Source organism: Etheostoma spectabile, unplaced genomic scaffold, assembly GCF_008692095.1.
Source record: "Etheostoma spectabile isolate EspeVRDwgs_2016 unplaced genomic scaffold, UIUC_Espe_1.0 scaffold00569331, whole genome shotgun sequence".
In the NCBI taxonomy this organism is placed as follows: domain Eukaryota; kingdom Metazoa; phylum Chordata; class Actinopteri; order Perciformes; family Percidae; genus Etheostoma; species Etheostoma spectabile.
Window position 1 is genome coordinate 145,691 of NW_022605066.1, and position 14,597 is coordinate 160,287.

The 14,597-nt window shown below is 40.1% G+C and overlaps 1 protein-coding gene across 1 annotated transcript in view; it reads right to left on the reverse strand.

Annotated features, from left to right (window-relative positions):
* Positions 1-14,597, reverse strand: part of LOC116684797 (protein disulfide-isomerase A5-like) — a 53,258-nt gene that overhangs the window by 8,938 nt on the left and 29,723 nt on the right. The window contains exons 11-15 of the mRNA XM_032510225.1: positions 14,143-14,279; positions 7,205-7,275; positions 6,252-6,415; positions 5,631-5,761; positions 926-996 (exon numbers count right to left, since the gene is read on the reverse strand). Coding sequence (XP_032366116.1) covers positions 926-996; positions 5,631-5,761; positions 6,252-6,415; positions 7,205-7,275; positions 14,143-14,279 — 574 coding nt within the window. The remainder of the gene's footprint in view (positions 1-925; positions 997-5,630; positions 5,762-6,251; positions 6,416-7,204; positions 7,276-14,142; positions 14,280-14,597) is intronic.

A 14,597-nucleotide genomic window follows, 5' to 3' on the forward strand; every position in this document is an offset into this window, starting at 1 on the left:
CTCAGTGTGTCCAGTACAGATATACGGCCCCGGTATGTTCAGGTTGTGCAAACAACAACTCCAAAGCTATTTTATTTGAACAGTTACATAGAAATGAAAAAAGAGACATTTAAAGAACAGTTGGCTAATTATTAGGTATTTTCCTATTGAGAAAATTGACAGCAGGCAGCAATCTAGATTCAAAAGGTTGTTAGTTTAGAGTCTGGATGTAACTGTACCAGAAGTCTGTAAAACAGCCGAGGCACATCAGTCTGTGTTATCATGATTTAGATTTAGCTTGAGGGATTTAAGCCCTCCACTACTGCTTGGTTTAAATGTGTGTATGTAACTGAATGCTGTAATGGGAAAATTACATTTAACCAATGATTTTCATGATTTTCAGTGTCTTCTCCTTGTAGGAGACAACTGGTTTTGTTATGACTTTGCATTTTCCCTCCAAGGACAAATGGCATAAAGTCTAACAGAAACCGTTGTCTAGAGCTGTGTTTATCATGGCAGGTCCCAGGTCGAGACCATAGCCTATCCAAAGAGACAAGATGTTCTCTTTCAGCTAAGATAGAATGACCAGTAAAGAAACTTGACCCACGAAGGGCAGATTCGGAAAGAAATTATAGATCCAATTGTCTGCCTGAGATCCATTAATTGTTTTCCAAACAACATTTTTTTCCTCTGGGGGCACTGGATATAAAGTAGTGTATTACTGATTGTATAGAGACAGAACGCTTGTCACTCTGTAACTTTTTGCATTGTGAGAGCTGTTCTTTTTGATTGTTCTCTGCAGAAAACAATTGAACCTTTCACCGAGGACTACACTTTGATTCAGTTTGTCAGTCTTTATTCTGTTTCAACAGAGTCTCACTTCCAACCAAATTCCTCCCTCGCTGTACAAGAAACTTCACAACAATGCGTAAAAAGCAACGCTAACCTTGCGGTCCTCTTTGAAGAGCTCTGCTGCCGTGGTGAAGTGGGGAACAGCGTTTTTACAGTGCGGACACCCTGGAAGAGGAGGAGAACATACAGATGGGACAATATTACAGCTCACACATTTAAATAACATCCCACTTTATATCCTAAACAGCACCTTGTACAGGTATTAATACACGTACTGTAGACATGATGCTACTAATATGCACACATTCACAGATACAAAGAAAATCACATAATGTATTCAATCTCAAACATACAGGTGTTTAGAGGTTTACGCCACATAAGAGACGGTTCGCTGGTATGTTACGAGAGACTGTAAATCTCTTTATTGCCATCATAAACACAACCTTTCGGGCTCTCTCTGCTCCAGCACTCATCCACATACACAAATACACAAAAAGGACAACAGGTCACATTTACAGAGCGCAGGTTAACTTCTAGTAGATGAGGCAATTTGATCCAACTATACATGAAAGTTGACCAGGTTGTATGCTAACTATAAATCTGTGAGGAAAAGATTTTCTGGTTCTAGCTACATCTAGCTAAGAAGGGGAGGATGTGTCTATGCAAGGCACTTACAGTCAAACGTGATTACATCTTTTCCCTTTCTGTTAAAGTTTGACTTTCTGTAGATGCTATTTGTAGTTTTTCTTCTTTAGTTGCCAAAGTACCCAGTTGTTTGCCTGTTTATTACAATCAAAAAGTTGTTGCTGCAATTTAATTTGAATTGTGAAAAAGGCAAGAACACATCTTGAAGAAGAAAACATTTTGGCCGTTGGTGAATACATAAAAGCTTTAGTACAGAGTTAGGGTCAAATCACTAGTCAATCAGCCCTTTGCGGGTTATTTTTTGACGAAGCATTTTTTTTTTTTCACAAGCAGTGGCCATTTTCTCATAGGTTTACTAATAGTAATTCTGACAGTGGGGTTGAGATTTACTGAGATGTTGTGGGCCAACTGTACAGTAGGTCCTGATCACTGCTGACTGTTTGCACGGATGGGTTGGTTAATATGTGGGTACCCAAACCATACACTCATGTTTTTTATCACGTCATTCTTAAACCATGAGCATTCTGCTGCTATGACAGACTCCACTCTTTTAGTTTAAGGCTTTCCACCAGATTGGATTTTATCACAGACACAAGAGACACGTGAGGTCCAACACATCCCAAAAATGTTGGATAAGGTTGAGGTCAGGGTTCTGTACAGGGCACTAAAGTTCTTCCACACCAATCTGGAAAAAACATTTCTTACATACAGTGTGTAGTGCTCTAACGATAATAGAAGCCACTAAGTAGGAAATCATCCAAAAAGCAAAACAGATTATTAAAATATACTAATTTCAATTTATTTAAGCATTATCAAAATGTACAAAATATATTCAGTTACCCATTGTTGAGCCCACTGTAAATGGATTACAAAGGGTACAAGTGCAATGACGGATGGTAACCACAGTTTTTATTGGGTACTTTTTACTGTTGCCTGCGTACCCACAAGCATTCACATGCACATTACTCTACCTTTGACTCAATTATACATCAGCTCTGCAACCGTCCATTTGCCTTTTCAGAGCTTCCTCTCAAAGCCAGCATTCAACACAGCTCAGAAATCTATTTCCTGCTAAAGTACCCTTTTAGCGGCAACATTAAATGGCCTTTTAAACCTTTAAAAGGTTCTGTTGCCATTCTGAAACGGATATATCAAAAAACACACCAGTGTGCCATGGGTTTCCCTCACAAGAAGAGAAGAGACCAACCAGGCAGGTCACTGTAACAGCTCAGAGGTTGCAGTGGCGTCACACAGTACAACTAGTAGAAGAAAGTTAGGTCTGCTATTGAAAACCTGCCAGGCCTGCCACTCTCGTTACTCTTCTACCTGCACATTTCCCCTCACCTTTCTCAAAATAATGACAGGCAATGAGGTAGAGAGAAAGGCAGACAGGTAAATACAAAAAAAAGAACAATCTTTTCACCATCTCTCATATAAAAAAAAAGGCTGCAGAAGTAAGCAAAGCAATATTAATACTAACATTAAATGCACTAAAATGTTTGTATGGAACTGAGCATCACTTGGTAGGTATTAAATTAGCCCATGCTTAAATTGACCACTGTACAAAAAAGGACCATCAACTTAGTCCTTCTTGAGGTCAGGAAAGAGCTGGCGAGAGAGAGAAGAAAGATATGACGGCATTTAGTTTTAGTTTAGGGTCAAATATGCAGATTTGAGGGTCAAAGTTAATAAACCAAACGTTTGAAAAAGAACTGATAGTTCTGTCAAAAGCATCTGCAGCCTCGAAGTCTTAGCATGCAGCTGCATCTCATAAAACTCTCTTAGTAGACACAAGCTCCGTCACTGCTAAGACACCAGTGAGATGGGTGCATCTCTTTGTAGAAAGAAGCACCAAAGGCCTCAACGGAGACAGCAGCCTGACCGCTGGGCCCTCATCAGACCTAAAGGGCAGAGGTGCATGTGTACGTCTACGTGTGTATGTGTGGCCCCTGTGTGAGTGTACGTGTAAATGTTAATCCCTCCCCTCTCGGGCTGCCCGACATGAGGAAAATGTCAAATTGCAATTATTTTAACGATATCGGAAGGAATGATCAATACTTTATTCAGAATGCCCCCCCACGAATTGGATATTGCACTAGTCTATATTGCGATTTCGATAAAATTGGGATCATGATGATGAGGTGGCACCTGCATGGTAGCCTCTGGCATCAGTGCATGTGTGGGTGAATGCTGTTTTGTATTGTAAAGCGCTCTGAGTGGTCGCTAAGACTAGAAAAGCACCCTTTAAAACTGCCCATTTACCATTCAATTTAAACGGTAATTTAAGAGGGATATAACTCGTATGTAAACAAAAGAATGAAGGAATATATCACTCATCTTTTAAAATACGTACATTTTAAATACTTGTTGAAATATGCCTTTGATTACCATTTTCTATAATGCTGTGTAGACTCCAAATCAGTGAAATTGACCAACGCCATAAAAAATTACCCATCCCTCAACTTATATTAAATGCACTCTTTATCATATCACCTGCAGCTATCTCAGCTTAAACCACATGCGTTTATACATCTGGAGGATTGGCTTAAAACTTTCTAAACTAAAAAAAATTTCAGTTAGTCAGATGTGTCCAATTAGAGAACAGATTAATTCAATGTTACAAAAACAGTCCCCTAAGTCTCTGAAAGGACTTAAGTATAAAATTACACTATAAAACTTCCATGTCTTTCAGGACTGCTGAAATGATGTGGAACAGTGATTTGTTCTCTTTTTTTTTTTAAACTTTTAACACAAATCTATTCTCAGTCGTGTGAATCAGTCCTCAGTCTCCCCGTGGCTTGGGTGGGGTTTATATACTGACGTGATGAAGAGCTTGGCGGGTAGTTACGTAAGCACACTGATTTAAACCCAGGATATGATCACACCAAGTCCAGAGCAGGGCTGTGATTGTTGCAACAACTTCACACACAATATTTGTCTAATATGCCTTGCAAATTTTAGGCATATGAGAAGCTGCCTTACAAGCGCAGGAGCAAAATTGTATCTAAATTCAATGATCATCTCCCATCTACTATATTGCATGACAAGCTGGATGCAAGCTAATGATACAACTCTTAAGCTGTTAGACGGAAAACAAAACACTTATCACCATTGTTAAACCCTTAACAAATATGCCATGCTTAGTTGGGAAAATCTAAACAAATGCAATAACATGTGTCTAATGTTCAAGATCTTGAAGGGCGAAGCTCCACCTACACTCAGTATTTTAATAAACAAAAAGATTGCGAAACATAGAACTAGGTCAGCTCTGAGTGGGGCCTGTGTAACTCCTTACAGGTCCAGCTCTCTTGGTCAATCATGCTTCCCAGTTAGAGCTTCCAATATGTGGAACACGCTACGAAATAAAATAAGAAACGGCACCTCCTACCAAAACATCACACAAAGTCTCAAGGCCTGGCTCTTGAGAAATCAGATGTGTGATCATTTTTACTCCCCAGGTAATTTTATATTGTTGTTATCACTGCTGATCTAACATGTTTGATGTCTTACAATGTGTCAAATATAGACTGTTAAGCACTACCTGGGTATGTATGAAAAAATCATTTGTATTTTAACTATCATACTATCTTATTAGTCTGTCCTGTATTAACACCTTCCTCAAGAGAGAGTGATATAGTTTATTTCCTATTTTTATTACTGCTTGCTACTGCTTTGCACGGCTGACTGGTGTCGGAGTTGCATGAACGTGTCCCGATGCTTGCTTGGCTTCTTATATTAAGTCAAGCTACTGTTGATGTGTAATCTCTGCTAGTGTTCTGTTGCTTTCTGCAGCTACACATGGAATACTAAAAAGAAAGAAAAAAAAAAGCTTATATTTCTGATCTAGCTGTACGTATGGTGTCTTTTGACTACTATATGTATATTTTAACCTGTGTTAATGTTATTTTTTGTTGCTTCTTCCTGCCATGGTCTAAAATCCTCAGGCCAAAAGAATACTGTTGAAAATTAGCCGATTGGCTAACACTGGCACATCTACAGAAAGGTTGATTAATGTATGTTGTCCTTTATAAATAAAAATACAATATTTTGACCAAAACAGCCAAGCATATTAAACTGAACCATCTGAGAAAAGTGTCTTGTGCCTACTACATTATAGCTGTTTAGGTGTTATATAATTTACTGTAAGCTCTTACAGGGAGCGTAGAACATGACCAGAGCATGTTTTTTCTTCTTCAGAGCCTCTCGGAAGTCATCTGATCCAAGATGGCTGATGCTGGACGGCTTGTCTTCCCAAGACTGTTCTGGTGGTGGAGGTGCCTGGGGACTGCAGACATGAAAGAAAATTATTTATTTTATATAAAAAGGAGGGAAAACACTGCTTTAGGTTTTTTGTAAATAGTAAAAGTAGTGTATAAAGAGATATGGAGGATGCATATGTTGTTTTTACCTTCCTGTTTCCAAAATAGTAAAACGTTAACGTGAGAATACAAATTATATAATAGAACACTGTGAGACTTCAGCCCTATACGTGTAAATTGATGTCCATTGACTTCTGGTCACAGACTTTGCCTTTATGGAGTCTTTAATTGCAACAGCTGGACTGATGTCATCACAGGCCCATTACATTTCAGAGTGGCCTTTCCAAAGATAAATCGGTTACACTGGAAGGACGCAACTGAAATGTTTAGGACTAAATTACTGCAATGTACATGAGTTTGAGTCAGTGGCTAAACGTGGTAACTATGCACAGGCCACGTTTGCAGGACGAAAGTTAAGAAAGCGATCGAGCTGCTTGTTAAGTGTGTGGGACTCACTTGTGCATGAACTCGATGAGCTTGTCTTTGCTTCGGAGATGTGGCAGCGTGTACTTGTCCTCACCTTTCTCAAAATACTTAACGGTTGGGAAGCCGGAGATCTTGAAGCGCTCCCCCACAGCCTTGTGCACTGTGGAGTCCACTGCTGCCAACACACCCGGACTCTGTGGAGAAATAACAATAGCAAGCTTCAAGACAACTGGGGTAAAATAATACTAACCATAGTGTGATCCGTCCAATAAGACCAATAAAGGTCCCTTAGACTAACCTGTTACATGACACCAATTAACAAGAACTGCTTTACAAACAATCCAAGTTCAACCTGGTTGGTGTGTACACATGATGTGTGTACATACCCTAAAAGCGCTCCATTAGTAACACTAGAAGGAAGGAGAACAATTCATGCTATGCTTGGTTTTAAGGGCTCAGGGTGAAAGAGGCTCCAGTACATCCATATTAGATAATGTCCAGGCTTTTCCCCTTGACCTCCAGTGCCGGGCAGAGAGCCACAAGGAGAAGGTCCAAGCGTCAGGCCGGGGGGACGCTCATGGATGAGATAATTGCTCCAGTCACAAGGCTGGAGGTTTATAGGCCCTTCCCCTGGCTGGGGAGTGTTAGATTACCACAGAGGACAGAAGGGCGGAGAGGAGAGGAGAGGCGAGGCACACCCCCGACTAACCAGAAGCATACGGAGAGATGGGCTGCAGGACAGACTGACCAGCATGTGGGCGGCATCCGCCAAAAGCTTTCATTCCAAGAAGAGGGATTATTATGATCTGTTAATGAGGCGTCAATGCACCTGTGTCATTCTATATGTTTATCGAAGTGTGAGATATGAAAACACGCACGCACGCACGCACGCACGCACGCACGCACGCACGCACGCACGCAAGCAAGCAAGCAAGCAAGCAAGCAAGCAAGCATGCTGCACAAGTGGAGGTCATGAAACTTACGTCTGTGCCCTTGTTAAGTATTTCAGCAGCTTCATCATACTCTGGCTTCATCTTCTTGCAGTGTCCACACCCTGATGGATTCAAATCACACATTATAGCCCGAACTGATGATGGGTTTCTGAAACTAAACAAAGTAATATATCACTAATTTTCTTATTTATAACTCAAACCCAAACACAGATTTCTGGTAAAAATCCCTAAAACCTACTTATTAAAATGTTGGGACACAGATATATGCACTGCTGAAGGGTGTTTACAGTTTACTATCAAATGAGTAAAGTAATATAAAACAACATACATAGACACATTTTAAACAGTAAACTTAATAATAATAAAAAATATACAAATACAGCAAAGACATTTAAATCTTGAAGAAAGAAAAATGAAACACATGGAAATGCATGCTTTAAAAACATGTATGTACTGAAACAGTCATCAGCTGATGATGAAGGAATCCCCTTTCAATTGGGCAGAACAAGAATTAAATGTATATTACAGAAGAAATGACTTCCATAAAACCAACAGCCTAATGATGCAATCTTTGAATATTACGTCCTTGAGCTGTCTAGTTGAAGCCATGTGTTAGCAGCTGTTATTCTCTGGGGTTTCCCTGTTTCACCCTGGTTTGTCAGTGGGTTTACTGCTGGCATGCAGAGGGTGAAATTGTAAATGAGATGACAAGAGTTTCTCATGTTTACCAGGAGAGTTAGGTCATGTCTGATTACTTACAACATGTCACTTTCAGGCATGGGTGTGGGTCTGAGTGAGCATGTTAGAGGCAAACGTTGAGGCTTGGAGCTGGGTGTGAGTGAGTGATGAGTACAGTAGTGAAAGAAAGAGCAAAAAGAGAACAAAGGGGAGGGGGGAGAGACATAGGGGAACCAAACTGGTGGAGGTATGGGTAGAGCGGGACAATATGGTTGTCGTCCATGATAATACCAATATAATTTTTTATGTGTCATATCATGACACTAACAATAGTATTATGTGTGCTAGAAACAAGGAAGAGATTTCCCCAATATTCATGTGTGGGTTCAATTTTAGAAACGGGGCATCTGCAAGGAAACATGTCTTGCTAATAGTGTATAAGTGTAATTCTTATGTGAAAACAAACCACATGTGTGCATGGCACCTGTTGCGGTCTTATGCCATGCCAGAGTGTCAGAGTTGAGTCAATCCAGTGGCTTGTTTTCTGAATCAGTAGCTAGGTATGCCAGCTATTGTCTTAATTGCAGATGGGCCGATTGCAGTCAACAAGGCAAATATTAGCTGATGCCGATGTTTGGCCGACAAATCAGTGCATCCCTAAAAATGTATATGATGTGATCTAAAAAAGACTCAGCTCTACAACAAACTACAACAATACAGAAGCTATGTATGAAGGCATAAAAGGGCAAGGGGACAAAAAGTAAGAACTCAAAGTGCAATGGCTGACGTCCGTAATAGCTGATGTGAGGTTGAAACACCCAAAGACACAAACTATTAAGACACAACCAAGCATAACTGAATCATTTGCAACTTGTACTACAGGAAAGCAGACGGTGGAAACTAATTTCTGTTACGTTTGATTAGCAAGCAAGGCTTCAAACTCAGACCATAAATATCATATTTTTAAAGACCGCACTCCAAAACTTGGACAAACATATCGCCACAGCGACTAAAGGACGTTCTGCAGTCTACTATGCCTCAACCACAGACATGTTAAAGCAATTCATACTTTAAAAATCTTAGAAATTTAGAAATAGAAATTTTCTTCAGTATTTTATTACATCGTTAATATTTTTGCAGAAATAACCTGCCGTATCATTACCTAATTCTAAGGCAATGTTGTTTATTGATAGTAACATTTTTACTTTATCAATATATTCCTTGGGTAGATGTCATAAAATAATCAAATTAATGTTCCAACTATGTTTCATTATTATGCGCAGCATTAATCTCTGATGATTAAAAAAACATGATGACTCTTCAGAAGAGGTAATTATCTCTACTCGAGTTTCTGTCGCCGGATGACCCAATCTTCTGAACATAGACATACTGAGAAATACAGAGAGAGTTGTGTGGAGCAGATAGTCTTAATTAGCTTTATAGCAACTCTTGAATGTAATGGACGTTTCTTGATATCAAAAAGTTACGCACTATAGCTTTAAAAACAAAAACAAATTCACCATTAGCCAAATATTGCACCTTTCTGTACATTAATTAAGAAGCAGGACAGCATTACTGGGGTTTTTGCTCGGTATAGCTGTATTATCTGGAGATAGTGGTGTGTTTGTGTGCATGTCTCTGCAAATGTTCTTTTCAACAAACCTGTTTGAGCTATGAGCATGATGAATACACTCCCTTTTTGGTGTGGAGGTATGTTTAATATTGCATGAGCAGGGAGTAAACTGATCTAAAAAGAGTTAACAATATTTGTCTCACACAATGTACGAGATGTTATTGTCTCGTTTGATCAGAGATAAGCGGTGTGTTTTATGTGCCCGTAGCGCTGTGGTGCACAGAATCCGGAAACAAATTTGGTACACTTCTTGGTTCATTTCCAGACCCGGTAAATTGCCCTTGTCAAAACAGTTCAGGAATTCCTTTCTTCAATATACAATGCAGAGCTGGCATGGGCTATAAATCAAACGCAATATGCCTTGTGGGAAAAAAAAGCTGCTTCTCTTTCAACTGAGTCACTGTGGTGTGTGATCATCAGATTGTGTTGAGGCTTACCGGACAAATAGAGTGACTAAAGGACTTTGTCTGACCCTTTAAACTGATGAGTAAGAGAGAAAACCAAATGTATGTCCTGTGCTCTGCATCAGCACTGCTCCACATTCAGAACAAGTGGTGCATGAGGGGCAGGGGCAGCGCGTGCGTGCGTAGGGAGAGGAAACACACTGACATTTTGCTGATTCAGGCTATAGGGGAGAGCTCAGAATCAAGAACGAACTAACTCACCACGCACCACTGTAGCTGTAATAAAAACTGCTACATGCTAAAAAACAAAAAGGCAGGTGTGTTTCCTCAGGTCATCTTTTCTGGGTCCACTGTAGCAGTAAACTGTGACAACTTGCTAAGTGGCCAGTCATGGGAGATGTAAAATTCGGACCTAATAATTTCCTGATACACCAGCTGCAGCCCGGAACACAAACATTTAGGAATCCAACATTGTCATTTATAGTCATATCTGCTGGAACAACATTCTGCATTTAGTGTTTTGCTATGCTTTCTTTAAACAACATTGGCAAAGGGAAACTTTTGTTTTGGTCCGGAAACACAATCAGGCTCACTCTATTAAACAGAGCATTCAGTTGGAGGTTTTGCCCCCGTAAGGAGCGGCACGCAAACAACCCCTGCTGAGTGCTGTTCAGAGGACGGTGAGAAAGGCTGCGCTGAGAGGTGGACAGAAATGCAAGCTGATGGTGGTGGTTGGGAGACCATTAATCTCACTCTGACAGCAGGTCCATTAAGAATCTGCATTGAAGCAGCAAAGCTGGGCGTGTGTGTGTGTGTGTGTGTGTGTGTGTGTGAGAAAGAGAGAGGTACATATATGCGGTGTAATTGTGTGAAATAAATGTTTTTGCCATGGTGTAAAATGTGTTTGATAGGTGCACATATATTTGTGTGTGTGTGAGAGAGAGAGAGAGAGAGAGAGAGATGAAAGTTCTGATGCAGTTTGTTTTAGCTGACTTCCCTTGATTTAAGTGGGTGGGTGACTGACTGCTGTCCACAGGGTGAAGTCAAGTGCAGGACAGGAGTCTGTGTCCTAATGTGGTCTCATAGCTTCACAGAGGACTAGTCTGCCCCCTGCACTGTTCTAACAAACTCAAACACAGTATATTAGGAAAAGGACTGTGAAAAAAATGCATTCCTAGTTATTCAGTCATGTTTTCTGTTCCTAATAACTACAACAACTGATGACACTAAAGCCATCCCTGCAAGTTAGCTCATTAATGTGCAGTGTCTGCTAATGCTTCAATAAATCATGACATAAAAGTGAGATTGTGAGAACTTGATATCATTCCCAATATAACTTTAAAACCTGGCAAACGCCAAACCCCTGTGTGACCATCAAAACAGGTACATGCTCTTTTGATACTAGTAATCTCCCTCTACGGTAATTCATTTGATTTATTATTAGGAATTGAGCAAAGTCAAACACATAACGTTTTTTCTTTTGTTTTGACACAGCTTTCAGTAAAGATGAAGATTTGGTTTCAAGCAGTTATGGCCGTTTAGACAAAAGAATAAAACCAGTTTGATCAACTTTATTGTTAATTGAAGTCATGCACGCATTTACAATATCATTAAGGATGATTTGATGTGCCTGTTTAAAGTGAGGTTGTGGTCAAATAACACACCAAGGGTTCTACAGTGCAGAGAAATAATATGGGAGTATGAACCTAGCATGTTACAACAATGTAATTTAATGTCATGTGTATATGCCTGTATTTATGCATAATATAAATATATGTATCTGGAGCAATCATCAGTCATTTATGTGAGTTCAACACATGCAGGGGAAACTGGCTCCAAAGTTAAATTCCACCGACTCCATAGCAGCCTGATTTACATGTACTGTACATTTACATTTAAATACGATAAACCATACATACTTCCTGACCAAGTGGCTGCATGCAGCATCTCCGTCTATCATGGTCTGGGTGTCTTGCATAACGGTTGTTTTTACGTTCCAAACAGACTGACCCGATGAATAAAATGATGTCTTTTGGCTCTTTTTATTCAGCGGATCATGTTAACAGAAAGCCCACGTCATGACACTTTTTATTGGCAATTGGCAGACGTTAGTTTAAATATTTAAAAATATTTTTGTGTTAAGTAGTGAAAAATGAGATGGTGGCTGAAGCAGGTCCCACTGCAGTGTGTGAGTGCTAGGATGTCTTTTTATCACTTCAACAGCTGGAGAATGTGTTTGCCCTCTGGGTGGAGTGCAGTGCTCCCGGCAATCTGGAGGTTTGACAACTCAGCAGCGGTGTAATGTAATGGAATTTTGAAAACAATGGATCATCATTATGGGGAAAGCTAGAGAAAAAAAAAAAAAGTCTTCTTATTTATTTATGTATTTTTACAGCGTGGAGATAGGGATGAGCACAGAAGGGAAAGGGAGCAGCTGGACAGGTAGAGAAAAGGAGAAAGGATGAGGAGGTGAATAGTAGGGGGTGATGTAGTCAGAAGTAAAGAGTAAGCTGAAAAGAAAATAAACAAAAGGTCCACAAAAAGGTTGCAACACGATTTAGATCGTGTCATGTAGCTGTTCCACTCAGAATGCGTTTTTTTAATGCGTGAATATATTTGCATGATTTCACAGCTATGGGTCACATTGACCAACATGCCAAATCCTATTTGGACAACTCCCTCACATGCAGCACGCCTGAGGACGGCTGGACCAGAGCAAAGCAATCTGGAACTGGAAAAGAAATCTAACCCACTGACAAAATAGGGCATGTTTACAAAGTTCTGTGTAACAAGAGTATGGTGCGTGAATAAAAACGACAGGCAGGTCTACGTAAAACCATATGGTAACAATGAAGTATTCTGCTGTGGAAGATGAGCTTGTGCGCAATAGTATTATCCAAAAAGCTAATGCTGCCAGCTTGTCTTTTGGTTTGTTTTTCATTTCAAGTCTCTGACTGTTAATACTTGAGCATGACAGTGAAACTGTGATGGTGTCTGCGTGACTAAATAACAGCTCTGCCTGAGAGAATCTGCAAAACAATGTTTTACACAGCAGGAAAGAATGTGAAGCTCCTCTGACACGCGGCGGCACATATTTTGCAATTGAAACTACTTTTCTGAAGACTTGCCATGTATTTCTGATGGTGAAAAGGGGGTTGCTAAAGGACAAGGCTGGTACAATTTTTCTTTTTTCTTTTTTTAGTTGTCAATACATTCCATGGAAATACCAAACCTAACAATGAATTTATCCAACTAAAAAGTAATGTCTCTGAATCCAAAGTTTGATATATAATCTTATTTATCTGTGCAAAGAGTGCCAAAAACTATTAAAAACACATCACCGCATTGTACTGGATGACAATGACAATTCTGAGTCCATCCCACATACAGCGTCCTGCTGCTGTATATACATACATCACCAAATGTGTATTAATCCACAGCTGAAATTGGTCCCCAACGAATCTACTAGTGATTTGTTACCAGTAATACTACAATCTTATTCTGCCTCTACCTAGAACTGGCACAGTAGTTTCACTCTCTATTTGGTCCAGAAACGATTAGCTGTATAATGTTTTAGTCAATCTACTGAAAATAAATCAACACTTTGATAATTAATTAATAATTTATCATTATAAGTTACTCTTTAAACATGCCAAATGTTGTCCGGTTTCAGTTTCTGTGCCGCTTTAGGACCTGTTTACACGTACATGGTTATTTTGACCAATGGAGACATTGCCCTTTGTTTACACGCAAACGGAGAATTCGCCTCTGAAAGATTTTGGAAATCTTTGTTTGCACGTTTGCATGTAAACTGAGACAAACGGAGGTTCAGGCAGCCGATGAAGTGAGGCAGAGAAGAGCGAGAGGAAGTCATTTGTTGGGATTCTGATTGTCTAACGTGGGCTTGAGCTTCTCGTTACACTGCCACCTACAGGTTAGGCATGTTCTTAATGGAATTGACAGGATAAATACACAAGTACGTGTTATTTTTTAAACCGGATAGGTTGAAATGTCTGTATATGAAAATAGTCGCCCACGTGCAAACGTAGCCTTAGTCTATTTTATGTAACTTTAATATCATTTTGGTTTTACGACTGATTGTTGTAAAAGAAAAACAGCAATTTAAAGATATCGACTCTGGGTTCTTGTGATAGTTATTATTACATGGTATGGATCAAATCCCTGGTTGAGTGATTATGAACAAAATAATTTGGTTGCAGCCCTGCTCTTTTTCAACTTGTTTTCTTACTCACAGGGTGCATAGAACATGACCAGGGCTGCAGGATGTTCTTCCAGGAAGCTGTCAAAGGACTCATCGGTCAGGTGGAAGACTGGGGAGTCTGTCTCCGTCCACGGCACCTCGGGGGTCTTTGCCTGGGGGGGCTGAGGGCTAAAACAGGAAGGGGATACAGCAAGGGCAACAGAGGTGAGGGACATTGTAAAAAGAAGAGACATTCAAGCGTGCAATCTGTATGGAGCAAAAATCAGACACAGCTGTAGTCCACTCTCCACCCAATATGTCACACACACACACACACACACACACATCTGGACCAGAGCAGCCCCGCCTTGATGACAGAGCACGCTGCAATGCCAAGAACGAGTGGACACAGATGTAAACAAGGGCACGCAGTCACACACACGGATTGTGCAACTAGGGTACTGCATATAGATCACTAGTAGGAACACTGCTGCAACATCATTGGCA